This window comes from Macaca mulatta, chromosome 1 (genome assembly GCF_049350105.2).
Source record: "Macaca mulatta isolate MMU2019108-1 chromosome 1, T2T-MMU8v2.0, whole genome shotgun sequence".
Taxonomy (NCBI): Eukaryota; Metazoa; Chordata; class Mammalia; order Primates; family Cercopithecidae; genus Macaca; species Macaca mulatta.
The window spans coordinates 230,862,186-230,889,656 of NC_133406.1; the positions used below are offsets into that span (position 1 = coordinate 230,862,186).

Sequence of the window (27,471 nt, forward strand, 5' to 3'; positions counted from 1 at the left end):
CCCGGCCAGTTTTTTATTTTTTAAGAGACAGGGTCTTGCTTACCCTTTCATCCAGGTCGGAGTACAGTGGCATGATCTTGGCTCACTGCAGCCTCAACCTCCTGGGCTCAAGCACTTCTTTCACCTCAGTAGCTGGGACTACAGACTCATCACACCATGCACAACTGTTTTTTTTTTTTTTTAATTTTATAGAGATGATGTCTTACCATGTTGCCCAGGCTGGTCTGAAACTCCTCCTGGGGCTCAAGCGATACTCCTACCTCAGCCTCCAAAAACGTTGGGATTACAGGCATGAGCCACTGCGCCCGGGCCATATTTTCTTTTTAAAAATTAATTAGCCGGGCGTGGTGGCTCATGCCTGTAATCCCAGCACTTTGGGAGGCCGAGGCAGGTGGATCACTTGAGGTCAGGATTTCAAGACCAGCCTAGCCAACATGATGAAACCCTGTCTTTACTAAGAATATAAAAATTAGCTGGGTATGGTGGCAGGTGCCTGTAATCCCAGCTATTGGGAGGCTGAGGCAGGATAATCACTTGAACCCGGGAGTCGGAGGTTACAGTGAGCCGAGATCGCATCACTGCACTCCAACCTGGGTGACAATGTGAGACTCCGTCTCAAAAAAAATTAATTAATTAATATGTATTGGTATATAATCATTGTAAGCTTTATCTTATTTTCTAATTGATCTCTGATTGGCAGTGGGTTGGACTCTAGCTGTTTTTCTTTTTCCTGTAAGGTGGATTTTTCTTTTTCTTTTTCTTTTTTTTTTTTTTTTTTTGAGACGGAGTCGTGCTCTATCGCCTGGTTGGAGTGCAGTGGCGAGATCTCAGCTCACTGCAGCCTCCGCCTCCTGGGTTCAAGCAATTCTCCCGCCCAGCCTCTCGAGTAGCTGGGACTACAGGCGTGCACCACCATGCCCAGATAATTTTTGTAATTTTAGTAGAGACAGGGTTTTACTGTGTTGGCAATCTCTTGACCTCCTGATATGCCCGCCTCCGCCTCCCAAAGTGCTGGGATTACAGGCGTGAGCCACCGGGCCCGGCCCGGATTTTTCTTTTAATTTCAGTTAAAATGGATAATGCGTCTATCAACTCCTGAGCCAGAAGGGGCAGTTAGGAGAGAGGGAAAGCACGGCTTTGGATCCAGGCTTACCACTTATTACTCCATGGCCTCAGGCAGGATACTTCTCTGAGCCTCAGCTGTGTCATCCATAAAATGGGAATAATTCCTACCTTGCAGGCTTGTGAGGGCTGACTGACTCTGCCACTCTGTGCCTGGGCTTAGAAAATGCTGTGGTGACAACAGTAATTATTGTTCTTCCGTGGTATCACCTGGCTTCAGGGAGCAGGAAGGAGCTTTGCATCAGGTTTGAATTGGGGTTGGTGACCTCAAGACACATTCCCCACCCCAGACTTATCCCCTAAGAATGGGGCTATGGTCTGCAAATGCCATGCCTCACTAGGAGGCCTGTTTTGCCCTAGCTCTGCTGGTGGAGTGCAGTTCGGGAATACTGAGCGTGGCTCTGGATGGAGGAGGCTGCGACGTGGAATTTATTAATTAAGGCGTTGCTCCTGAGGCCTGAGAGTCTGGGAGGTTGTTGCAGTTTAATTACTGAGAGTGGAGCATGTGGAAATTCCCTCTGGCACTCCCTTTTTTGATGTCGCTAGAGGACCTGAGGTGCTACCGTGTGTGGGACTCTAGCAGGAGCTTCGTGGCAGATCCCTGCCTCCTGTCCCCCTCGCTGGCTCAGTGTGACTTTTTACCCATGTACTTGTATACTGGAGAGCAACAGGGCAGAGTGGTTGAGGCCTTGGACAATCTGGGTTCCATCCTGATCCGATACGGACTAGCTGGGCGATGACAGGTGAGTGATGTCACCCCTGTGCACCGTGGCATGCTCATGTGTAAAGCCCTGTAGGGACATGTGTGGCGAAGACTGAATGAAGACAAATGGTGCGAGGCACAGAGTAAGCCAGAGTACGTGTCAGCTACTTCTTTAAAGCAGTGCTCTCAACCTGGTGATTTTGTCCCCCATGGGACACGGCAACATCAGAAGATATATTTGATTGTCATAACTGGAGGGGGCTGCTACTGGCATCTAGTGGGTGGAGGCCAGGAATGCCTCTCAGCTTCTACAATGTGCAGACAGCCCTCTAGCAAAAATGCACCCAGTCTGAAATGTCAGCGGCACCCTGCTGAGAAGTGTCCCCAGTGATTCGGGGCAGCCCTCGGACTGTGGAAGTAAGGTCCCCTCCTGGCTCTCCATCCCTTATCATTCCTCGGAGCCAGCTGGGGACTGACAGGCAGCTGGGAGAGAAGAGACAAGAAGCTGAGGGTATTAAAAGCCTTTGTGGCCCGGCGCGGTGACTCACGCCTGTAATCCCAGCACTTTGGGAGGTCGAGGTGGGCAGATCACGAAGTCAGGAGATGGAGACCATCCTGACTAACACTGTGAAACCCTGTCTCTACTAAAAAATACAAAAAATTAGCTGGGCGTGGTTGTGGGCACCTGTAGTCCCAGCTACTCGGGAGGCTGAGGCAGGAGAATGGCGTGAACCCGGGAGGCGGAGCTTGCAGTGAGCCAAGATTGTGCCACTGCACTCCAGCCTGGGCAACAGAGCGAGACTCCATCTTAAAAAAAAAAAGCCTTTGATTTCTTACTGTTTATTTTTACTCCCATCCCCATCCTGCAACAAAAAGCATTTACTTACATGGTCTGTGTCATCTTCTCATCTTATTAGTATGGTTTCTAGAATTTATTGAACCCTTGCTGTATACCAGGCACTGGGCCAAGTGGCTTTTTTTTTTTCCCTCCAAGATGGAGTTTCACTCTTGTTGCCCAAGCTGGAGTGCAGTGGCACCATCTTGGCTCACCACAACCTCTGCCTCCCGGATTCAAGTGATTCTCCTGCCTCAGCCTCCCAAGTAGCTGGGATAACAGGAATGCACCACCATGCCGGGCTAATTTTGTATTTTTAGTTAGAGACAGGGTTTGTCCATGTTGGTCAGGCTGGTCTCGAACTCCCAATCTCAGGTGATCCACCCACCTCGGCCTCCCAAAGTGCTGGGATTACAGGTGTGAGCCATCGCACTTGGCCTCGTTTTTGCTTCTTTTTTTTTTTTTTTTTTTTTTTAAGAGACAGGGTCTTGCTCTGTTACCTAGGCTGGAGTTCAGTGGCACGATCACTGCTCACTGCAGCCTCGACCTCCCAGGCTCAAGTGATTCTCCCACCTCAGCCTCCGGAATAACTGACTGCAAGTGCATGCCACCGCATCTAGCTAGCTTTTGTATTTTTTGTAGAGACAGAGTCTCACTATGTGCCCAGGCTTCAAGTGTTTTCTTTGTATGTTATCTCATTTTCAAACTTGCCCTTGAGGTAGGTGCTGTTATCACCCGCTTTCTACAGAAAAGGAAACCAAGGCTCAGAGACGGAAAAACCTTTCAAAGTCTAAAATTTCAGCTCGTGATTGTCCCCCAAAATTGTTCCACCTGCTTCTCCCCAGCTCAGTTGATAGGAATGTCGACCTTCAGCCACTTAGCCTGAAAACCTGGGAGCCGCCACCATTGCCCCCACACCCCACAGTGCGCTCCCTGGTGATCCTGTTGTCTGTCTGTGCCACGAGTCCCCAGCTGGCCACCTTGAACCCTCACCCTCTGCTGCTGCCCCCTCACCTGAGACACCAGCAGATCTGCCTGGATTCCTGCCACAGCCTCTGCTCTGGCCCTGGGCCTGTCTCCATTCAGGTCGTCCTGCTGGACCCTGAGTCAGACCAGCCATTCTTCTGCTCCCAGCTCCCAGCTACCCTTGTAACACAGGCCCTGTCCCCTCCTCTGCTTGGGCCTGTTCCCCTGCAGCCCCACCCCAGTGCTGGCCTCCAGCCGCTCCTGTGCCCCCACCACAGGGCCTCAGTCCAGCTCTGCTCCCAGACTCCCTCCCTCACTGTCTTCCTCTCTTTGGTCAGGAAGGGCCTGTCGCCCACCCCCACACTCCTGTTCCCACTCACCCTGGGGTTGGCCCCAGCCCCTGTCTTTTTCCTGTGTGCTAAGGATTTCCCCGTCATTCGTGTTTTATTGTCTGCCCTCCCCTCTCTCTAGGATGTACATAGGCATTTGGGGCTGGTTTTTCTCTGATATATTCCAGTTCATAGAAAATGCTCCTCGTCCTCCCACGACGGCACCTTCCTCTTCCTCAGGGTTCCTTGGGCAGCTGACTCTGAACCAGTGACCAGGCCCCCTTGGCTCCCACACCTTGTCCTGGACTTGACATGCTAGATAAAAGCTTTGCCTGTGGATCTGGATGACTCTGGGCAGCCTGAGTCTTCCTTTCAGATCCTGATTTCTGGTGGGAGGCCTGGGACTGGGAAACCCTTGAGGATTAAGGCCTGGCCGTCTTCCCTCCTCCCTTGAGCTGTGCGGCCTACAGTGGTGCTCTGCCCCAAGGGCTGCCGTGGCCCCTGGAGAAGGCCTGGCTGGCTGCTGGCTGATCTCTCCCTCCCTGCTGTGGGCTGGGGAGTGTGCCTGGAGCCATTCCCAGGAGAGGGCATCCAGTTTACTGAGCTTAGCTGGTCCTCGCCTCTGGCCCAGTCCCATCGCCGCTGCTCACTGCCCAGCAGCTGTTGGGTCCCTTGCACCCCTGCTCTGCCTACAGGCCCAACCACAGGCAATCTGCTGGCCCAGGTGCCTTCCCCCTTCCCACAGGAGCCTTTTCTGTGCCTCTGCCTCACTCTCCCCTTCCTCTGCTCCCTGCCCTCCTCCTCCTTCCCCATGGATTCCCTCCCTCCCACCCACAGCATCTTCAGACTCCCCTCTCCCCACCTTCTTCCTCCTTGACTTTTCTGGTGGTGACCTCCCCTGAGCTCCCCCTGCACCGTTAAGTCAGCCGACCCACCTGGAGGAGGCAAAGCCGAGGTTAAGACTCACCTGAAGCTGACCACAGCTCCCAGGCAGAGCAAGTGAGGGCCAGGGCACCCAGGCAAGGACAGGCAAGATTCTGCCCTTCCTTTCCCCCTTGCAGGGACTTGACAACGGTGACAGCACTGGGTGAGTCCTGAGTTCCAGGAGGACCATGAGGAGGGAGGGAAGGGGTGTCTAGGCAGAGGAAGGAGGGCAGAAGCCGCTCATCCTCCCTGCTGTCCTTGCGGGCCTGCCATGCCACACACCGGGTGCTGGATCATGCTGGCAAGGGGTTATTACAGCTACTGAAGCAGCCCCTGTGCTGTTGAAGCATGTGCCTGGGGGGCAGTCCCATGCTTAGTGAGGGCTGTGATGGGGACAGGAGCCTGTGGGGCCTGAGTGGGCAAGGCCCATGGGGTGGGGCAGGTGGACCTCTCCCCTGCCCTGCTCTGCCTCCTTCTTAGAAAACCCACTGGTTCCTGCCTCTCGGGAGCAGCTCTCACTGTCCTTCCTCCCTCTCTGCTCTGCACCTAGGCTCGTGAGGTCCTGCCTGTGGTGCCCCACCTGCCCTCCCGCACACCTCACACAGGGCTTCACATGAATCCTCCCAGACTCCGGTCTTCTTGGGAGACCACTCTGCCTAAGTCATCTCCTGACCAGGGCCCGATGCCCCCTGCTTGGCAGGTTGGACTTCCTGCTAGACAGAGGCTTCCCCTGGTCCCTGACCTACCCTCCTGTGCTGTCTCGCTGCTGCCACCCAGGTACCCGTTGTTCCTGACCGCTCTGGCTCTGTGTGCCCACAGAAGGTGCCCCCTGCCCTGCGGCTGCCTCACACGTGTTTTCTTCCTGAGGCCCCCCATTCTTACTCCAGGCCAAGTAGCCCCCAGAAGTGCCCCTGATGTTTCCCGGAACTAGCTTGTCACCGTGTTTCGATTCTGGCCCCCGAACCTGCTGCACATGTTCACCATAGTGCTGACTTGATCCCGAGGGCCCTTGGACTTTTGCCATTCCTGTGCTTTTGTGCCTCCGGGGCTTCTCAGTCCCAGCTGTCCAACCTGTCCTTTGGGGCCTCACCCTGGGCATGTGCCAGGCCTCTCCCCACAGCCACAGCCACAACCACAGCACTCTTACACTCCTCCTGGCCCTTCTCTACCCAACCAAGCCCCTGCCTGGTTGCTCCCGCTCCCCTCCTGCTCCCCGCTGCTCCACCCCAGCCTCTTCTCCATGCCTTGGCCACAGTGGGCTTTTCTTTCTTTTCTTTCTTTCCTTCCTTTCCTTCCTTTCTTTCCTTTATTTCTTTCCTTTCTTTCCTTCCTTCCTTTCTTTCCTTACTTTCTTTCCTTCCTTTCCTTTCCTTCCTTTCCTTCCTTTCTTTCTTTTCTTTCTTTCTTTTCTGAGACGGAGTCTCGCACTGTCGCCCAGGCTAGGCACGATCTCGGCTCACTGCGAGCCCCACCTTGGGTTCATGCCATTCTCCTGCCTCCGCCTCCCGAGTAGCTGGGACTACAGGCGCCCGCCACCACGCCCGGCTAATTTTTTGTATTTTTAGTAGAGATGGGGTTTCACCATGTTAGCCAGGATGGTCTCGATCTCCTGACCTCGTGATCCACCTGCCTCGGCCTCTCAAATGCTGGGATTACAGGCATGAGCCACCACACCTGGCCCCACAGTGGTCTTTTCAAGCTGAAGCTTGACTTCCTTCTGCTGAAACACCTCTTCCCCTCCCCCTGAGTGCCCCTATGGTCCAGCTCTAACTTGGCCTAAGCCACATATCTTCCTGCTTCAGGGCCTTCCTACGCGTATGCCACCCCTACCAACTCCTTCTCCTCCTCTGGGCTCCCAGCCGCACATCCCCAAGGCGACTCAAACTTAACTTTCATTTTCTTTGTCTCAGTGTCTGAGATCATTGATCTAGGTGACTTGATTGGTGTCTGTCTCCCCGCTCACTGGAAGCCCCTCATCACATGTGAGCCGTGGCTGTTTGGCTCACCTGTGTATTCTCAATGCCTGCCGTAGAATAGATGCTCAGTAATTGTTCGCTGAACATCTGTGTCTTGTGCCTTCCCCTTTCCTCTACCAGCAACTCCTGTTCCTCCTTCAAGGCCCAGCTCCAGTGACTTCTCCCCGGAGCCGTCAGCAGCTAGCCTCTCCCCTGCCGTCTTGCAGAGCTTACTAGACCCCTTTGCTCTGCCACTTACTATGCTGGCTTAAGGCCCTGGGTCTTCTTTCCTCAGGGGCAGATGCTTGGCACAGTACATGATACGTGGTTGGCATTCTAGGAGGGTTTGTGTCTTGACCTAACATACCTTTTTGGCTCATTATCATGTATTATTTGTGTGGTTTTCTCTTTGTCTTGTGTTGTGTGGTTTCCTCAGCCACTCAGTCAACTCCTGGAATGCAGGTTCAGTGTCACCACCCCAGTTCTGTACTTTGTGCTCCCCAAGCCTGGTTCAGGGCAGTGTGTACCTAGAAAAGTTTCAGTAAATCCTTCTTGAGTCCTGTTAGTGTCTACTTAAGGTTGTGGAACCCTTGGCAGTTTGAGAAGCATCTTGACCTTTTTCGCATTCTGGACCAGCTGTATCATTTGCAGGGCTCAGTGCAAGCCCCCTTGTTCAGAAATGATTAAAAATTTCAAGGCCAGGACCCAGCATGGTGGCTCATGCCTGTAATCCCAGCACTTTGGGAGATTGAGGTGGGTGGATCACCTGAGGTCAGGAGTTTGAGACTAGCCTGGCCAACATGGTGAAATCCCTCTCTACTTAAAATAAAAAAAATAGCCTGGCATGGTGGCAGGCACCTGTAATCCCAGCTACTCGGGAGGCTGAGGCAGGAGAATCGCTTGAACCCGGGAGGCGGAGGTTGCAGTGAGCTGAGATCGTGCTATTGCATTCCAGCCTGGGCAATAAGAGCGAAACTCGGTTCTCAGGGGAAAAAAAAAAAAAAAAATTCAAGGCTGGGTGTGGTGGCTCATGCCTGTAATGGGAGGCCGAGGTGGGAGGATTGCTTGAACCCAGGAGTTCAAGACCACCCTAGGCAACATAATGAGAACCTGTCACTATAAAAAATGTAAAAATTAGCTGGGTATGGTGGTGCGTGCCTGTGGTTCAGCCATGCAGGAGGCTGAGGTGGGTGGATTGCTTGAGCCAGGGAGTTCAAGGCTGCAGTGAGCCATGATTGCACCGCTGTACTGTGGCTGGGGCAACAGAGCAAGACCCTCTCTCTCAAAAGAAAAAAAAAAAAAAGAATTTCAAGACGGTGAGAGCAGAACAGTAAACCAAGCATGGGGCCCTCCTGAATACAGGCCCTGTGTGACTGTCCAGGCCTCAGGCCCGTGAAGCCAGCCCTAGTCTCACCTCCACTGAGGGAAGACGTAGAGGTGACAGTCTATCACCTTTCTGTAGGTGATGAAATTAAGTGCACAGAAGAGCAGTCACTGGCCTTGCTTTACACAACCAATCAGTGGCAGAGCAGAACTGAAAACTGAATCCAGTTATTGGAGCGTGCTTACTGTCTTACATGGATCCTGGGGCCCAGGGGCCTTGAGCCTCAGTTTCTTCCTCTGTAAACTGGGAACATTGACCTGACTATAAAAATGACAAACATAGGTGATTATTAAAAAGTCAGGAAACAGTAGATGCTGGCGAGGCTGTGGAGAAATAGGAACGCTTTCACACTGTTGGTAGTAGCGTGAATTAGTTCAACCATTGTGGAGGACAGTGTGGCGATTCCTCAAGGATCTAGAACCAGAAATACCACTTGACCCAGCAGTCCCATTACTGAGTATACACCCAAAGGATTATAAATCATTCAGCTATAAAGACATATGCATACTTATGTTTATTGCAGCACTATTTACAATAGCAAAGACTTGGAACCAACCCAAATGCCTATCAGTGATTGACTGGATAAAGAATGTGGCACAGGCCGGGCACGGTGGCTCAAGCCTGTAATCTCAGCACTTTGGGAGGCTGAGACGGGCGGATCATGAGGTCAGGAGATCGAGACCATCCTGGCTAACACAGTGAAACCCCGTCTCTACTAAAAAATACAAAAAACTAGCCAGGCGAGGTGGCGGGCGCCTGTAGTCCTAGCTACTCGGGAGGCTGAGGCAGGAGAATGGCGTAAACCTGGGAGGCGGAGCTTGCAGTGAGCTGAGATCCGGCCACTGCACTCCAGCCTGGGCCACAGAGCGAGACTCTGTCTCAAAAAAAAAAAAAAAAAAAAAAAAAAGAATGTGGCACATATACACCATGGAATACTGTGCAGCCATAAAAAAGAATGAGATCGTGTCCTTTCCAGGGACATGGATGAAGCGGGAAGCCATCATTCTCGGCAAACTAACACAGGAACAGAAAACCAAACATTGTATGTTCTCACTCATAAGTGGAAGTTGAACAATAACAAATGGACACAGGGAGGGGAACAGCACATACCAGGGCCTGTTGGGGGCCTGGGGGCAAGGGGAGGGAGAGCATTGAGACAAATACCTAATGCATGCAAAGCTTAAAACCTAGGTGACAGGTTGATAGGTACCCAAACCGCCATGGCACATGTATACATACCTGTGTAACAAACCTGCACATTCTGCACAGGTATCCTGGAACTTAAAGTAAAAAATAAATAAATAAATAAATAAATATTTAAAAATGGCAAGTATGCTGCTGTTTGGTTAGCAAAAAATAAAATAAATTAAATGACAAATAGAACAGCCTTGGACAGTCCCTGTCCTTTGACCCCTTCCCTTGAAGTCAGGAATACAACGTTCCCCTCTGCTTCTTGGAAGGGTCTGAGCCCTGTAGACAGGAGTGATAATTGGCTGTTGTGGTAGTAGAAGAAATTAAAGCCCTTCAGAAGTAGGGGAAGATTCTCTTTTCATCTCTTTTTGAAAGAATGTGGGGACTTGGGTGGAAAGTTCCCCAGGGTTCCTTGATATTTTGGTGCTTTGATATCTAGAGGAATAAAAGAGCAATTAATTGCTATAAATGGCCTGTTCCTGTAGGGTTAGTCTGATGGTGGAGGGGGTGGCAGTGGTGGGTGACAGCTCTTCTATCCCAGGGCCATTGCTGGTTAAAGGGACACAGAGAACAGAGAGTCAGAGGTTTACAGCGATGTCTGACTTTAGGGGAGGCTTTTGAAATCCCGCTTTCTATGGAAACCACATCTTCCTCAGCACCTTGGGTCATCGAGCAACTTTCTTTTCAGCATTCATTGAAGACAGTGGTTTCCAAGCTGTCATTGGCCCCGCACTTCTCTCAGAACTGGTTTCTCGATGTGTTCTCTGGCAACCTTTCCCCCACTACAAGGCTGACAGCTGAGAGCCCTGTGGTTGTAGAAGAGTGGTTAGTAAAAGTGGGTGTAAAAGCACCCACTTTTTAATTTTTTTGAGATGGAGTCTCATACTGTTGCCCAGGCTGGAGTGCAGTGGCGTGATGTCAGCTCACTGCAACCTCTGCCTCCCGGGTTCAACCGATTGTCCTGCCTCAGCCTCCCGAGTAGCCGGGATTACAGGTGCCCGCCACCACACCCGGCTAATTTTTTGTATTTTTAGTAGATACAGGGTTTCACTGTGTTGGCCAGGCTGGTCTCGAACGCCTGACCTTGTGATCCACCTGTCTCGGCCTCCCAAAGTGCTGGGATTACAGGCGTGAGCCACCATGCCCGGCAAAAGTACCCATTTTTTACAGAACATGTGGTTGTCTACCACATTAATATATAACCACAGACCTGTGCCCTCACCTTTCATTGGGATGATTGATATGTGCCTCGGAGATGCGAGGCACTGCGTCTTGCACCCCAGCAGAGCAGGTGGCACAGCTGGAGCGGGTGGGTAAGGCTCCCATTGCCCCTCACAGCCTCCTGCTTCTCCTGTGTCTCCGCCCCCTCAGCAGTCCATGCTCCTGCTCCATTAACCTGTGCAGGTGACCTGAACGATGAGCCCGTGTGTGGGAGGCAGAAGAAAAGAAGGCAGTGTTCTCAGATTCCTGCCAGAGGTGTACTGGGGGCATGTAGACATGCAGCTAGGCTGTAGGTCTGCGAACAAGCTGCAACTGTGCTTTTCGTGTGTGTTTCTAGCATGTGTCTGTGTTCGTTGATGTTTATGTACACAACTGTAGGTGTTCAAGCACACAGACACATATATATGCACTGAGCATAGAGGCTGTGGGGTGCTGAGCTACCTGTGCCTTGCTTGTCATGTTAGATTTGGTAGGTGGGGCATTCTCTCGTGCAGGTGCGGGACTTGGGCATCAGCTGTCCTGGAGTGATGCATTCTGGTCCACAGTGTCTCTGAACACAGCATCTCAATCAGACTTGGTGACTAAGCCAAGGGGAGCAGGGTGTGTGGTGTTGAGCGGACTGACCTGCTTCGGCCGGAAATGCCAGGCCAGCTGAGCTGCCGTCAGCACCTTATTTATCCCAGAGGCGTGGGTACGGGTTTCCTGGGCTTGCCAGACACACAGGTATTTCGGGACCGTGGCAAAGCCCGGCTCCACGAGCTTCCCGCCAGCAGTTGTGCATCCTCAGCGTGGGGCGTGTGCTCCAGACCAAGCCCTGGCAGCTGCCTGGGCCCTCCTGACTCCTCCCATGACCCGCGTTCTGTGTTTCCGCAGGGCGGCACCTTCCTACTTCTGCCTGGCCACAGCCCTCCCCTCACAGTTGAGCACCTGTTTGCCTGAAGTCAATTTCCAGAAGCAGGTAAGGCCCCCCGGGGAAGGACTCTGTAATGTGGCCATATGGTAGTGTGGGGTGGGGGGTGAGGAGTCGTCTTGGACACCAGGCTCCAGGGCTGATCATGAAGTTAGCTCATCTGTTACCTTTCACCATGAGCCCTAATGGTGCTCATTTCTCCAGATGTGTTGGTTCTTCTGGAGAATGTTAGGGTGCTGCTGATTTCTTTTAGGCTAAGACATGTGCAGATTCTGGATAATATTTCATATAAGCTCTAGGAACCACCAATTCTGTGGCGTTGTATTTTTTGCAATGTAAACATCATGAAAATGTAAATTGTATGTTTTTAAATGTATTAGAATCTATCGCAGTGTGTTTTAAAATGGACAAAACAAAAGATGAGTGCAGGGGCTGGAGGCAGCTCGTGTGCCTGAGGGAGCAGCTTTGCTGCCTGGCCTCGCCTGAGCTGACTTGACATCTTCCTAGCAGGTGCAAGACCACCCTGGGTATAAGTGGATATTCTAACATAGATAAATGTGGATGTTCAACAGCATTAGCTTCCAGTTTAAAAATAAAAAGGAGTGCAGGTGGCTGTGTTTGTATTCAGGGCCACTCGTGCCTGTCAAAGTGAGGCCAGGTTTCAAAGCTCTTTATTAGAATGAGCTGCATTTCCCAGACAGAGACCCATACAGGGAGCCACAGCCGTCCAGCCTCCAACTGCCACATGTGACTTTCAGCAGTCTTGTTCTCCAGGTTCCTCTTGTACTACGTCCTAATTCTTCTAAAGTGAGATCAACTGCTTAAAAGCTGGAGATTACATGGTGATCGAGATTAGGTCCCTGCAAAGGCTGGGAAGGAGTGTGGTATCTGAGCGTGCCTCTTACAGATGCCCTTGGGTGTCTCCCTGAGAATGTGGTGTGGCCTGTGAAGCCAAGGCCAGTTCTCCTGTTGTGTGTACCTTTCACAGTGGTCGGGAGCCACTTCCTCACCATCCTTTCCTGACCAGCCAAGCTTCCTTCAACAGAGAGGCAGCTCCAAACCGTGTGTGTGTGTGTGTGTGTGTGTGTGTGTAGCAGGAGTGTGTCTCTATCTAAATTGAAGATATGTACCTTAATGTCTCTTCATTGTGTTTGCCCCAATCAGATGTCATTTTCTGGGATGGCACCCACTTTTTGCAGAATGTGTGGTTGTCTACTACATAATATAACCACAGACCTGTCCCCTCACCATTAATTTGGATAGTTAATACTTGCCTGTTGTTTCTTTTCTGTTTTATTGTTTTTGTTTTTGTTTTTTGAGACAGAGTCTCACTCTGTCGCTCAGGCTGGAGTGCAATGGCGTGATCTTGGCTCCAGGCAACTTCCGCCTCCCAGGTTCAAGCGATTCTCCTGCCTCAGCCTCCAAGTAGCTGGGATTACAGGCGCCTGCCACCATGCCCAGCTAATTTTTTGTAGAGACTGGATTTCACCATGTTGGCCAGGCTAGTCTCAAACTCTTAACCTCAGGTGATCTGCCCGCCTCGACCTCCCAAAGTGCTAGGATTATAGGCGTGAGCCACTGTGCCTGGCCTGTTTCTTTTCATTTTCCTTTTTTTGGCTCACCTCTGACTTGGGCAGCTAACAGAAATTTTCTTAGGATTTGGAGTGGAAGCTGCCCCATTTTAGACGCTGGAATGTTTATGGGAATAGCCAAGAAACCATAATTGAGAACCATCATTACTTTGGTTCTCACGTTCAAGGACTGGATGAATAATTAGTGTGTCTAATTTAGTTGCAGTTTTAGTTTATGTAATTTAAACATAGTCTAATGGAGACCAGTTTTTGATCCCTGCAGGGGAAAATAAGATTTCTCAAGTGAAATGAACCTGATGCTTGTCAGAATTGTGATAAAAATTTAATAGCACGTTTGCTTGTATAGGTGACAGAGACATACTTTAATATACTCATAGCATACCATGACTGAAATGTCTATATTGTTTGGGTTGATTATGATTTATTATCTCCAATTATGAGTTTGCTCCACACTGACACCCTTACTGCAGATGAGGAGAGAATTATGTAAGCCAGTCACGGTGTTTCTGTTTGGGTTGGAATGGGAAGGTTGGGAACATGTGCTCCTGGCTGCGTTTCTGCTTCAGATCCAGCCCTGAGTGTGCCCTCTTGTTAGGCAGCAGGGCGGAATCAGCTCAAACTAGAGCTGGAAGAATTCTCCATGACCACACTTTTTAGAAAAGACAAGTCAAGGGTCTTCTCTGAAGCAAGAAGAACTGTCTCTTCCAGGGAAGTGAATTGAAGCAGGAGTAACCTGGCTCCAAAATGCAGGCACCAGTGACACCACAGGCCCATAGCTGGGCAGCCCAAGCCCTAGGAATCCCAGCGTGAGGCGCTGCACCAGCCGGGAAGACGGGGCGGCACCTATCAGTGCAAGCTGTTCATAGCTTGTTGGAGAGGGCAACATTCTGTAAAGCTGGCCCCATGGAGGTGGTCTGTGATGGAAGCAGTCTGATATGGAACTGACGCTCCTCTGGGAAGCACCTACTGTGTACCCGGACCACTGGCTCCTGTGTGGATGCGGCAGCAAAAACCAGACACCAATCCTTACCTGGGCAGGGCTGGCTCTCTGAATGAACAAATAGCTCTCTGGGACCCGGGGCTGAAGTGTGGTTTGTGATAGTAGGATTGGAATAGGGAGAGCCAGAGCAGGAGTGATCTGCTTCCCACATTGGCTAAAGACTGGTGGGCTTATTAAACCGCGTGGTCTGGAGCCCTGGGAGAACCTGCTGGGAGTGGGGAGGAAGCAATGGTGGTGCTTTTGTGTGTGGCGACACCTAGTGGCCAGCTCCTTGTATTTCACCCTGTCTCTCACCAGGAGAGAGCAAATGAAAACTAGCCCTTAGGCACAGGACAGAATTGGAAGGTTTTACTCCTAGAAGTCCTAACTCCCAGCTCAAAGGCTTTCTGGAGCATTTCAGATGTTCTTTGGAGAACACGATAGCCCAAGGCACACTACTTTGGAAGTGTGAGTCCTTTGTAAAAGCTAAATTTGGTTATGGGAGACTGGGTTAGGTACTTTGGTCTGTTAACACAATGACATTTGGGCCTAGATGGGTGTGGATATTGCAGAGTGGGAGAAGCTCAGACACCATAGGCTGTCTCACTATATTCCATTTAGCTAAGCGGACAGTATTTATTAAGTGCCTGCCAAGTGCTAGGCTCCCAGAAGACAGGAGTGAGCACAGCAGAGGGGGCCCTGGCCTTGCAGTAGGCAGGGGAGAGAGACAATAAGCAAGTTCTCCAACAGGGCACTTTCAGAAAATCAGGACAGGCGGGCATGGTGGCTCATGCCTGTTAATTCCAATATTTTCGGAGGCCGAGGCAGGAGGATTGCTTGAGGCCGGGAGTTTGAGACCAACCTGGCTGGGCAACATAGCAAGACCTCTACAAAAAAATTTAAAAGTGGCAGGGTGTTGTGGCGTGCTCCTGTGATCCCAGCTACTTAGGAGACTGAGGCAGGAGGATCGCTTGAGCCCAGGAGTTCAGGGCTGCAGTGAGTTCTCATCGTACCACTGTACTCCTGGGCACCAGAGCAACTGTCAGGGAAGCTTCCCTAGGAAGGTGCCTTTACACCAAGACACAGGATGGAAAGAAGCCAGTTCCTGGCTAAGGGGACACCCAGTACAAAGGCTGCCAGAGGGAAGGAGCTTCTCAGCATGTTCTAGAATGGCCGAGCGCCAGGAAGGCAGAGCAAGGGGAAGAGGAAGAAGAGGCAGGCTGGGGAGGGAGGCAGGGCTGACAGCGGAGCCCTCTCAGGGTCCTGGCAAGGATTGTGAAATGCATTCTAAGGTAGGTTTAAGTAGGGAGTGATGTCATCTGTTTTGGGGAGGATGAGGTGGGAGGATCACTTGAGCCCAGGAGTTTGAGACCAGCCTGGGCAACATAGCAAGACTTTTTCTACAGAAAAAAAAATTTTTTTTTTTTTTTTTTTTTTTTTTTTGAGACGGAGTCTCGCTCTGTCGCCCAGGCTGGAGTGCAGTGGCCGGGTCTCAGCTCACTGCAAGCTCCGCCTCCCGGGTTCACGCCATTCTCCTGCCTCAGCCTCCCGAGTAGCTGGGACTACAGGCGCCCGCCACCTCGCCCAGCTAGTTTTTTGTATTTTTAGTAGAGACGGGGTTTCACCGTGTTAGCCAGGATGGTCTCGATCTCCTGACCTTGTGATCCGCCCGTCTCGGCCTCCCAAAGTGCTGGGATTACAGGCTTGAGCCACCGCGCCCGGCCAGAAAAAAAATTTTTAAATGAGCCAAGCGTGGTGATGTGCACCTGTGATCCTAGCTACTCAGGAGGCTGAGTTGGGAGGATTGCTAAAGCCCAGCAGGTCGATGCTGCAGTGAGCTATGATCACGCCACTGCACTCCAGTCTGGGCGACAGAGGGAGACCCTGTGTCAAAAAAAAAAAAAAAATCATAAGATCATTCTGGCTGTTGTGTAGAGAAAAGGACAAGAAATGAAGTGGGGGGATCATGAGGAGGTCACATAGTAACCCAGATCCAGGTGGCCACTGGGGAAGAGGTGGAGACCACATCATCATCCACACCCAGGTTCGGGGTACAAGGTTCACCCCATGAGGCTGTGTAGAGCCCAGCTCCAGACCCGCAGTGCTCCACATCTAGTGAAGTGAAAGGGAGTGAGAATGGGTCAGTGTGAGGAGTGATGCCCCAGAACAGAGCTTCCCTGCTCAGCTGCACAGGAAGTTACGGCCTTCCCCACGCTGGGGTGCACCCTGGCCCTGGGGAGTGACTGGGGGTCCCTCTCATCAGAGACCACTCCTGGGGCAGTTTACTCCTCTTTCCTAGCTCCCAGTTATCACTTAGGCTGTTTTCTGAGCCCAGGAGGAGGTGGAAGAGGAGCAAACATCAGAGTAAGAGAGTCTGTGCTATAGGGATTTAGCAGAAGTTGCTGGAAAGAGACCTGTGCCACATCAAGCATGCAGCTGCTATTAGCTTATTGTGTGCACTTCTAGGGCGAGGGCCCCATTAGCTGATGGGGAATGAGCAGTTGACAAGTACCTACAGGGAGGCTGCTGCCCAGGCTCTGGCACATTGCTGAGGCTGCCCTCTGCACAGAGAGCCACCCTGCCTGGGAAAGCCCATTGGTCCAGGGCTTGCTGGGCCTGGAGGGACGGATGGTGCGAGGAGTGTTCTTGGCCCTCCAGCTTGGTTCCGTGGTTCCCCGAGCGCAGTTCCTTGGCACCAGGGCTGATAACGCTCCACCCCAGCAGCTGCTGTGTTATTTCTGACTCATCCAGGAGTTACCAGTGTGTAACCCAAGCCCCTCCATACCCAGCTTCCTCTCCTCCAGCTCCTCTTGCAGAGAGGGGGCTCTGGACATCTCTCCTGGGGCTTTCTACAGGTTAGGTCCCTGCTGCATGTGGACACGCTGCTGGCCTTCCCAGCTGCCTGCAGGAGCTACCCTCTGACAGGTGGGGTGGGTTTGTGAGGGCTGAGGTAGCAAGCCCTACAGCCCTGGGCCACTGTCTTTCCATCGAGGGACCTCTTGGAGTCCAGCCCAGGAGCCACAACCCTGGCCTCTTAAACTTGTCAGGGGCTTTTGCCTAGGGAGCCGTCTCAGTGTTTGGGGGCTGGGCAATGATCGCACGGTTTCTTGAGCCAAAGACCCTAACCAGCTGCCTCTGATCCCATCACTTTTTTGCCCCTTGTGGAAGTTGCTTCTTCTGAAAACCTGGAACATTTGGGGCTTCATGCACCACGTGTCTTAGGGCTTATAGCAGGAGCTTTGCTCTGGGGTGACTGGCAGGCAGAAATAACCAGCAGTTCAGTCATCTCAGTTTCCCTGGACCCAGCAGCTCCATGCACAGAGGAAGCAGGCAGGCCAGCCCCTGCAGCGCGTGCTGGAGAACAGAGGTGCTCAGTCCAGCTGGCTGGGATCAGCGTGGGTGAGGGAGGAACCCTGTACCTCGCCACCTGCCCCATGCTCCCAGAACGGAGACTGCGGGTGGAAAGGGGCTCCTGGGAGGAGTGAGGGTCACTAGCAGGTGTCAGTGTCCCAGTATGTCACATCCTGATCTCTTCCCTTTTGATGCTGTTGCTTGCTCTGCAGGAGTCCCCAGAGCCGGGCAGGGGGATGAACCGCGAGGGAGCTCCCGGGAAGAGTCCGGAGGAGATGTACATTCAGCAGAAGGTCCGAGTGCTGCTCATGCTGCGGAAGATGGGATCAAACGTGAGTGCCTGCGGGATGTCAGGCAGTGGGCCCCCAGGGAGGGGCCCTGCTGGGCTGCTGGGGGGCGGAGCCACTGCAGCTGCCTCCTGCGGAGCCAGGAGCCACGGGCTGAGGAGGGGTTGCTGGGCCTATGGCTTGGCTCTAGGGCTGCTTCCGGCCCCCCAGGCACAGAGCCTAGCTCTTCGAGTTCTAGGGGCACTGCTGGGCAGTCTGCCCACCCCCATGCCGGGTTGGGGCCAGACAGGTGAGAGCCTCAAGGCCCTGACCTTCTTTTTCTCCCCCTCGCAACCCCGAAAGTCTTCTCTCCCAGGGGGCAGCTCAGGGACAACTTGGCAGGACAGGAGCTGAGACGGCAGCAGGCATGCGGGTACAGGGGCATTTCTCAAAAAGAGTGGAGGGACATGGAATCGCCCCTCAGCCTTCTGGCCAGGACCTATGTCTTCCACTGACCTGTACTAGACCATACCCTAATCTCAGATTCAGTCTGAGTGGCAAGGCCTTTGGACCCCTGGACCAAGTTTAAGCAGGGTGGGAGGGGGGTGTGCTGGCCCTGAAAGCAAAGGGGTCAAATCTCAGGAATAGAGGCCCGAGAAGCAAAGGAGGACGCACCATCCAGGAACCAAGCAGGCCTGGGCGGTGCCTCTAGGGGTGCAGGTGCCTTTCAGGGAACAGGTGCATGCTGCCCCTCACCACAGCTCTCTCCTGCAGCTGACAGCCAGCGAGGAGGAGTTCCTGCGCACCTATGCAGGGGTGGTCAACAGCCAGCTCAGCCAGCTGCCTCCGCACTCCATTGACCAGGGTGAGTCGGCGGCAGAGGGGCTGGGGCAGTGGCTTCCCTTAGAAAGTGTAGCTCCAGCCCTCTTTGATGGGTGATCCATGAGACCCAGGACTGCCTAGGAGGGGCTACAGCTCCCTCCACCCACAGAGCTGAGCCAGGGAGCCTCCGGAGCCTCCCACCTGATCCCATCTCCTTCCTCAGGTGGGAGCCAAAGACTCTACCAGACAAATGGCAGGAAGAGGCAGGAAATGGAGATGTTTGGGTGCCCTATAACTGCAGAGACTGCTTATTGCATTTCCTTAACCTTTGGCCTGACCCCTACCCACCCAGCACCCTGTCCAGGAGAGAGAAACTGCCCTTGTGTGCTGGGACAATGCTGTCACTGTTGTCCTGAGCACATTGTAGGTGGTGTGGTCCTGGCTGTGGCCAGAAGGAATGCGCCAAAGGCCTGATGTCTCTGTGCACCTGAGGGAGTTCTATCTTTTTTGGGTGACCTCAACCAATCAGCATGGTAGCAGGCAGGGTGTGAGTTGTGTAGCAAGCACCATCGCTTCATTCTATTGTCGGTAGCTACAATTTGTATTATTAATGCTTCCACTTAACAGGCAAGGAAACTGGGATTTGGGAGCAGTGAGTCACTTGGCCATGCAGCTAGCTGGTTACTGGGAGTCCCAGGATGTGCACCTGTGCCTGAGGAGCGCTTCGATGTTTGCCATCTTGCCCATGACCCACATGGCTACTGGACAGCTCCATGTCCCTTGGCTGCTTAGCAAGGTTCTTCTTCTCTAAAAGGCTTATCATGACATGGAGGCCCAGGATTCTGACCAGCATCTCCACAGAGTCCTTTCCTTTTATTATCTTTTTTTTTTTTTTTTTTTTTTTGAGACGGAGTCTCGCTCTGTCGCCCAGGCTGGAGTGCAGTGGCGCGATCTCAGCTCACTGCAAGCTCCGCCTCCCGGGTTCACACCATTCTCCTGCCTCAGCCTCCTGAGTAGCTGGGACTACAGGCGCCCGCCACCTTGCCCAGCTAGTTTTTTGTATTTTTTAGTAGAGACGGGGTTTCACTGTGTTAGCCAGGATGGTCTCGATCTCCTGACCTCGTGATCCGCCCGCCTCGGCCTCCCAAAGTGCTGGGATTACAGGCTTGAGCCACCGCGCCCGGCCTATTCTCTTTATGCTTTGTTGGAATGACTGGCCATGAAATATTGCAACCTGTGGCATGTCCAGACACGAGCGGGCGCCCAGAAGCAGAGTGCTGACGGCTGCGTTTGCTGTGCTATGAAGCTGGCATGCGGGGCCTGACCTAGATCACCAGCCAACCCTTGTTCTCCTGGATATCTTAGGGCTCTGCCCTGGCACACGGGCCTGTTCCCAAGCGCCAATGCTGGGTGTGACCTGGCTTGTGCACCCAACTCAGCAGAAACTCAGCAGAAGCTCAGGGAGCTCCCTGGGACAGCAGCTCACCACGCACAGCCTGCCTGGGTGTGTCTGCCCAGGTGTGCCTCCTGGATCATGCAGCAGCCTGTTCTGTGTGGCGCTGGCTCCCGCCCCATCCTGGGATCTCTTGGGTGAGGTCTCTTTTCTTCCAGGGCTAATCTGGGTTTCTAGCATGGCCCCCTCTACCCTGGCTTCTGACTCATGTCAACCTGAAACCTTCAGGCTTCTGAGTCCCTGGGGACTCACCTTCCTTCCCACCTGGTCTTGGTCACTGAGTTAACCTGAATTTGAGCTGGGATGGTAAGAAAGCCTCCAGTTGAATACTCTTGGGAAAAAATCAAAATAAGAGACATCAAAATGTAGGATCATATGTCAGTATAAAAAGCAGCAATAGGCCAAGTGCCGTGGCTCATGCCTGTAATCCCAGCACTTTGGGAGGCCAAGGTGGGTGGATCATCTGAGGTCAGGAGTTCGAGACCAGCCTGGCCAGCATGGTGAAACCCCATCTATACTAAAAATACAAAATTTAGCTGGGCATAGTAGCATGCACCTGTAATTCCAGCTACTTGGGAGGCTAAGGCAGGAGAATCACTTGAACCTGGGAGGCAGAGGCTGCAGTGCGCCAAGATCTCACTACTGCATGTCCAGCCTGGGCAACAGAGCAAGACTCCATCTCAAAAAAAAAAAAAAAAAAAGCCAGGCATCGTGGCGGGTGCCTGTGGTCCCAGCTGCTCAGGAGGCTGAGGCAGGAGGATGGCCATGAACCCAGGAGACGGAGCTTGCAGTGAGCTGAGATCATGCCACTGCACTCCAGCCTGGACGACAGAGCAAGACTCTGTCTCAAACAACAATAAAAAATTGTTAGGGGGATAGGACTATATAAGAAACTAACTTTCTGAGTCACACATTTTTGTAAAACAGATATTTTAACATTGTACATTTGTTTCTTTGTCATAAGGGAAAGTTAAAATATTTTAGGATAACTCTTTATCTTGCCTACCTGAACCAACAGTTGAGAATAAAAATGAACTCTGCCAAATTGTTGAGGAAAGTCAGTGACCCCACTTAGCTGTTGACCTTGCCCTGAAACTGCTGAGCAGTCGGAGCAAGCCGGCAGCTGTGACCAACTGTGTGGGCTGTGGAGTCTGGGCCCTTCGGGGTGGTTGGTGTCCACAGCTACTTCTTTCTCTGGAGAGAGGGCTCCTGGAGCTGAAGCTGGAGCCAGGGAGGACCCCAGGGAATTGTTGGGGAATAGGTGGTGGGAGTCATTCCCTGCTGCTGGGGCGCCCCTACCTCTGACCTGGCTGCCGGGGCCTGAGCCACACAGGAGACCTGAGTTGCAGGAGGCTCTGAGAATTCTGTGGACTGGGAGTGGAGAGGGGAGGGGTCAGCTATGCCTGGAAGCGTTTCACAAGCATAGTATTTTCTTTGCAAGCCTAACGACACCACAAACACACACAATAATAACAACAGAACTGCAGTCAACGCATTCCCATAGTGAACTTACCATGTGAGGGCAGGACCCTGCATCTCTGCCTGCGCCATGTGGCCAAATGAATCTCTGTTAAAATCTCACCTGCCAACCTTTTCCATCGCAGAGCCAATCTCAGCTGATGCTGCAGGGTCCTGCTGTCAGAGGCGGAGACACTGCTTAGGTGGCAGAAGTCCTGGATTGTTGTCTCCAGGGATTGGGGCAGGATGCAGGGGCCAGAGCAGGGTGCAGGGACTGCCATGATGGACTCCAAAGGCCTGGAGCCTGCAGATAATGGCCTGCTGCGCACCTCCTGCCCACTAGGTGGCGCTGTCTCTCAGCAAATGCTCCAGGCTGCTCTAAGTGTTCCCTGAGCCAGAGGAGACTCCATGTCCCCGGGGACTCTCCTAGCAGGGGGTCTGAGGCAGACCCTCCAACGGACAGCACCCGACATTGGTCCTGAGGGTCTGGCCACCACCTTTAGCCCTGCACATGCTTCCCTTCCAGGGCTGCAGGGGTCTCGTACCTAGGGCACTGCTCCTTTCCTTGAGGCCCAGGGAGGGGGCCATAGGCACCCCTTTACCCCCCACTCTTCGATTCTTTCCTCAGTCACATTTGTTGAGTATCTGTGGGGAGCCAGGCAGGTGCTGGAGACCCTGGGGGTGGGGGCCTACCCTTAAGGCCTCACCAGTGGTTCCAGCAGAGGCCCCAGTGGCCTGCCAGTTCCCAGCCTGCCTGGCCTCTGCTGGGCTGAGACCACCAATGACAGCCTCCTTTCCCTCCCTTGTCCTTCACATCACCCCCACCAGCTGTTTTCCACTCCCTTCCCTCAGTCACACTGGCATCCTCCAAGGTTGCCTCCTCTCTTCTCCGTGTCCCACACGCACTCCTGTGACCTCAACCGACAGCATGGTCAGCTGACTGTTGGCCAGCATCACCACAACCACCCATGCCCAGCCAACGTGGATTTTCCACCTGTGCTCTGCCCTGACCAATGCCCAGCAAGTATGCAGCACCTGAGGACTCAGCCTGGACTCCTGTCTTCCCCAGGAACCTGATTGATTACTGAGTCCATCCTAAGGCTCCTCGGACCTGCTTCATTCTCTCCCTCTCCTTTCGAGCCCCCTCTTGGACTGAGCCCGTATTCACTCTTGTCTCACTGCTTCAGATCACTCCTATGTGGCATCTCGACGTGTCGTCTTGCCCCCTCAGGTCTGCCCTCTGCCCCCAGACAACTGGAGAGACTTTTGGAGGCTCAGAGTGACATTAGTGGGTCTCTACTCAACCTGTTTGTTTTTTTTTTTGAGAAGGTGTTTTGCTGTGTCGCCCAGGCTGGAGTGCAGTGGCGGAATCTCAGCTCACTGCACCCCCCACCTTCCCAGTTCAAGTGATTCTCCTGTCTCAGCCTCTCGAGTAGCTGGGGTTACAGGCGCCTACCACCATACTCAGTGAATTAGAGATGGAGTTTCACCATGTTGCCCGGGCTGGTCTCAAACTCCTGACCTCCGATGATCCACACACCTTGGCCTCCCAAAGTGCTGGGATTATAGGCAGGAGCCGCCATGCCTGGCCTCCACCCGATTTAAAATCATTCGGTGGCTCCCCACTGCCTTGAAGATAAAATCCAGCCCCTTTAGCTTGGCGAGCAAGACCTGACCTCACACTGTAAAGGGCCATAGTGAATGGCCGTGTTCATGCCTTTCTGCCACTGCATTTGCCTCTTGGCCACCAGGAACCAGCCTACATCCCCACCTTGCTCCCCTGCCCCCTGCAGCCTGGGCCAGGCCCTCCTGTCACATGTGCATGCACCTCAGCTGTGCTGCACCCACACTGTCTCCTAATCCATCTATCGACCAGACTCTGAGCTCCTTGAGCTTGGAACTGTGGCTTCTGTCTTATTATTTGTGGGGGTGGGACCACTAAGCCCCTAGTCATGCTTGGACAAATAAATGAACTAGGTTCTAGTCCCCAAGGGTGTCTAAGCAGACCTGGCAACCAGGGGAACTCGGCTTTGAACCAGAAGAAGTCAATACTTCTCAGGAAGGTTGCCCGGCTGGGAAGGGGCAGCTGCAGGAATGGGGAGGGCCAGAGCTTCCCGAAGCAGGCCCTGTGGAGTGCTGAGTCCAGGCCTCTCTCATGGCCAGTGTGGCTCCCTCTAACGGCTAATGATTCTTTTTTCCCAGTTATAGAATTGTGCATAGTCATTGTAAAAAACTGGGGAATGAGAGAAAGAGCCGAAAAGTTTGAAACATTGAATCCTACTACATAGCCATAATCTCTCTTACCCTTTGTTAAGTTTCCTGTCATCCTTTCACAAACATGCATACATCGGTAGCACAAGGCCAGGACCATAAACATTTTAATACCTTAATACCCCCCCTTTTTTTTTTTTTTTGTGATAGAGTCTTGCTCTGTCACCCAGGCTGGAGTGCAGTGGCGCAATCTCAGCTCACTGCAAACTCCACCTCCCGAGTTCACACCATTCTCCTGCCTCAGCCTCCCGAGTGGCTGGGACTACAGGTGCCCGCCATCACGCCTAGCTAATTTTTTTTTTTTTTTTTTAAGTAGAGACGGGGTTTCACCTTATTAACCAGGATGGTCTCCATCTCCTGACCTTATGATCCACCCACCTCAACCTCCCAAAGTGCTGGGATTATAGGCATGAGCCACTGCACCCAGCTTTAATACCCATTTTTAACATGCATTCTTTACTATGTTTTGCTGTGCTCTTAAATAATTTCCAAGAAAACTTTTTTTTTTTGAGACGGAGTCTTACTCTGTCACCCAGGCTGGAGTGCAGTGTTGCTATCTTGGCTCACTGCAACCTCAGCCTCACAGGTTCAAGCAATTATCTTGCCTCAGCCTCCCAAGTAACTGGGATTACAGGCGCATGCCACCATGCCCAGCTATTTTTTGTGTATTTAGTAGGGATGGGGTTTCATCATGTTGGCCAGGCTGGTTTCAAACTCCTGACCTCACGTGATCTGCCTGCCTTGGCCTCCCAAGGTGCTGGGATTATAGGCATGAGCTACTGCACCCAGCCCGGTCACATGCTTTTTTAAGCAGGACGGTGTTTACTTGAGGAACAGGTATGATTTGGGCGGTTAGGTATTTCAGAAAGGGGCAGAACAAACAGGGAACACCTTCTGCTGCATTTTTACCCTGGGCCCTCCACCTATGGGTGCCTTCCGATATGCTGGTTCCCTGAAAGCTCTGGGTCTGTTCTTGCCTCAGTGCCGCACTGGGGTGGTGCCCAGCAAGTACAGTTCCAGGCCTCTGATGGCTCTTTGAAAAGGCCACCATGGCCAGTCACCTGTAGAACTGTCATCCTCCTACAGTGCCTCAGAATAGGCCCTTGTCCAGCCAGGCACGGTGGCTCATGCCTGTAATCTCAGCACTTTGGGAGGCCGAGGCGGGCAGATCACAAGGTCAGGAGATTGAGACCATCCTGGCTAACATGGCTAACATGGTGAAACTCCGTCTCTACTAAAAATACAAAAAATTAGCCAGGCGTGGTGGCGGGCGCCTGTAGTCCCAGCTACTAAGGAGACTGAGGCAGGAGAATGGTGTGAACCCGGGAGGTGGGGCTTGCAGTGAGCCGAGATTGCACCACTGCACTCCAGCCTGGGTGACAGAGCCAGACTCTGTCTCGAAAAAAAAAAAAAGAATAGGCCCTTGTTGAGGTGTTGCTGAGAGGGACACTGCCTAGACTTGGCTCATTTTGTCAAGGAAGCTCCTTGTTTTTTCTCTGCCTGGGGACCTCTTGGGGCCATGCCCTGGTCTGCTGCTGCCCTTGTTGTCTCTGGGAGCTGTGTGCTGGCACGGGGGCTCCCAGGCTCGTTCTGCCTCCACCTGATCACGCTCTTTCTCCAAGAGACTTTCCAGGGAAGGTTCCCCCAGCTGCGGCCAGCCAGGCTTTCCCCTTTGGAAGCTGAGGCTGCTGGTTCAGGGTCTGCTGCCAGAGAGCCTAAACTAGGTCAGTTGGCTTGAGGGTTACACTGGGAACCTTGTTAAAATATCTGTGGTCACGGGTAGATCAGCAGAAACCAGGCTGTGAGCAAACAGCTTCTCCTTTCATAGAATGGCATGAGGGAGGCAGCTCTCTGCTCCCTTGACCCCCTCAGCGACCCTGCCCTGTTTTAGGGGTGGTGGCCTGATCTCCATCATACAGCTCAGTGTGGAAAGTTCTTCCTGGAATCCCCCTCAACAGCCTTCTAGCCTCTGTTCTTTCACTTCCTTCACGAAGCCCTCTCTGACCCCTTCCAAGTCAGCATGTGCCCTGGAGCTCCATGCCAGTCTTACTTACGTCGGGAGCCCCTCGGGGCCAGGGTCTGGGCCGTGTTCACCATCACACACGAGTCCCCCGTCCCACCTCTGGGGCAGTGTAGGTGTCTGCTGGATGGATGCCTGGACTGCGCCTTCCAGGGCCAGGCTGCTCGAGCAGCTCCTCCCTGGGGGCAGCCGGCTGGGCCCCTCCTTTGCACCAGCCCGGTGCTGTGCAGGTGATCTGCTGGGCTTTCTGGGTCCCCTGTCTCCCCGAGTGTGGCTTGGAGGCTTCTCCCAGGGGCTCCAGGCAGTAACAGATGCTGCACCGAAATTACAGTCAGGCCCAGGGAGAATTCTAGTCTATGGGATGGGAAGCTAATCTTTTTTAACTTTAATCAACACTTACATGAGAATTACCTGTAACCTAATAACAGAATTGAACCCAAAATCACCTATATATTGAATTGAACAGAAATCAGCCAGGAGGGTTTGGTGTATAAGTTGTGTCACTGAAAAAGGGGGGGAAAGAATCCCGAGAAAAGCGAGGAATGTGCTGAAGTGCAGGGCCAGCCGCTTACTCAGCACCTGGCTGCGGCTCCAGAGAGGGTCGCTTTGACCCCATCACCCAGCGTCATGGGTTCTGTTGTTTAGAACTGAAAACAGACGCCCGAATGGCCTCAGAGAAGTCCTTGTGTGACTCTACACTTCCCCCATCGAGCCTCAGTAAGAGGCGGGCCCTGTCAGAGCGGGGCATTGAGGGCTGCTCCATCCAACGGCTGGACAGTTTCGCTCACATCAGGCCACAGTTGCTGTGTGCTAGGCACGGTGCCACCCCACAGCACTCCCTGTGACCTCCTGGACCAGCAGAGCAGACGGGCATGTGAACTGATGCATAAAGGGCTTTGGGCTAAGGGAGGGGAGACCACCTAGGAAGCCATAGAGAAGAGGTGCTGTTTGTATGGGGCCTTGGAGAATGCATGTGGATGTGCATGTAGAGAAACTGGTGGGAAGGATGCTACAGGATTCTCCTCCAGAATGCTGGGCAAGAAGGCATGACAGCTTGGGGTTGGGCGGAGGTCAGGGGACAGTCTGTAGCACTGAGTTCTCAGAGCATGCTCTACACATTTGCACACCTCAATCACTGAGGGTGCGTGTTAAAATGCAGACTCCTGGGCCCTGCCATAGCCCCAGAATGCCTGCCAGATGAGCCTGGGAATCTGCATTTTATGCAAACTCCCAAGGTGATTCCATTCTGATGCCCACTAAAATTTGAGAATATGCAAGGATGGGGCAGGCACGGTGGCACATGCCTGTAATCCCAACACTTTGGGAGGCTGAGGTAGGAGATCACTCGAGTCCAGGAGTTTGAGACCAGCCTGGGCAACATAGTGAGACCCTGTCTCTATTGAAGGTGTATATATAAAAAAAAAGAAAAAAAGGAGAGAGGATATGTCAGGGTTTTAGGTGAAGAACTGGTCATCTCTGTCCCTTCTTGGCAATCAAAGCTTCCTGGTCTATGAGAGCTTATATTTTGGGGAACCAAGGAATTCGAATAAAGGGAATGACCACCTTACCTGGGAAGACATATCACAAAGGTCATGTGTGTGTCAGGCTCAGCAGGGATGGGAGGGTGGGAACACAGTGAGATGGATTTTGAGGAGCACGTCTGGGATTAGAACAGAGCAGGGATAGAGCCCCAAGAGCAACCCTGCGGGATGTCATTTA

General features: G+C 52.7%; 2 protein-coding genes and 3 long non-coding RNA genes across 25 annotated transcripts in view; 2 read left to right on the plus strand and 3 right to left on the minus strand.

Annotated features, from left to right (window-relative positions):
• LZIC (leucine zipper and CTNNBIP1 domain containing) overlaps positions 1 to 27,471 on the plus strand; it is a 119,238-nt gene that overhangs the window by 60,643 nt on the left and 31,124 nt on the right. The gene's annotated exons all lie outside the window — the stretch shown is intronic.
• Positions 1 to 27,471, plus strand: part of CTNNBIP1 (catenin beta interacting protein 1) — a 65,207-nt gene that overhangs the window by 22,237 nt on the left and 15,499 nt on the right. For 12 of the 21 annotated variants that reach the window (XR_001447413.3, XR_013413859.1, XM_015148591.3 and 9 more), the window contains 3 exon segments: positions 11,504 to 11,588; positions 17,675 to 17,794; positions 18,503 to 18,593. Coding sequence is in view for 18 of the 21 variants with exons in the window: in XM_015148591.3 (XP_015004077.3) it covers positions 11,504 to 11,588; positions 17,675 to 17,794; positions 18,503 to 18,593 (296 nt within the window). In the remaining 3 variants the exon portion in view is untranslated. 21 annotated transcript variants of the gene reach the window in all.
• On the minus strand, positions 1,778 to 16,018 carry LOC144336534 (uncharacterized). Its single transcript, XR_013408401.1, has 3 exons — positions 15,835 to 16,018; positions 13,086 to 15,511; positions 1,778 to 2,375 (listed from the first exon to the last, which is right to left on the minus strand). It is a non-coding gene; the product is annotated as an uncharacterized LOC144336534 (long non-coding RNA).
• Positions 3,286 to 9,536, minus strand: LOC144336507 (uncharacterized). The gene is made up of 2 exons (XR_013408365.1): positions 9,092 to 9,536; positions 3,286 to 6,283 (listed from the first exon to the last, which is right to left on the minus strand). It is a non-coding gene; the product is annotated as an uncharacterized LOC144336507 (long non-coding RNA).
• LOC144336524 (uncharacterized) lies at positions 20,818 to 27,184 on the minus strand. The gene is made up of 2 exons (XR_013408382.1): positions 25,094 to 27,184; positions 20,818 to 22,757 (listed from the first exon to the last, which is right to left on the minus strand). It is a non-coding gene; the product is annotated as an uncharacterized LOC144336524 (long non-coding RNA).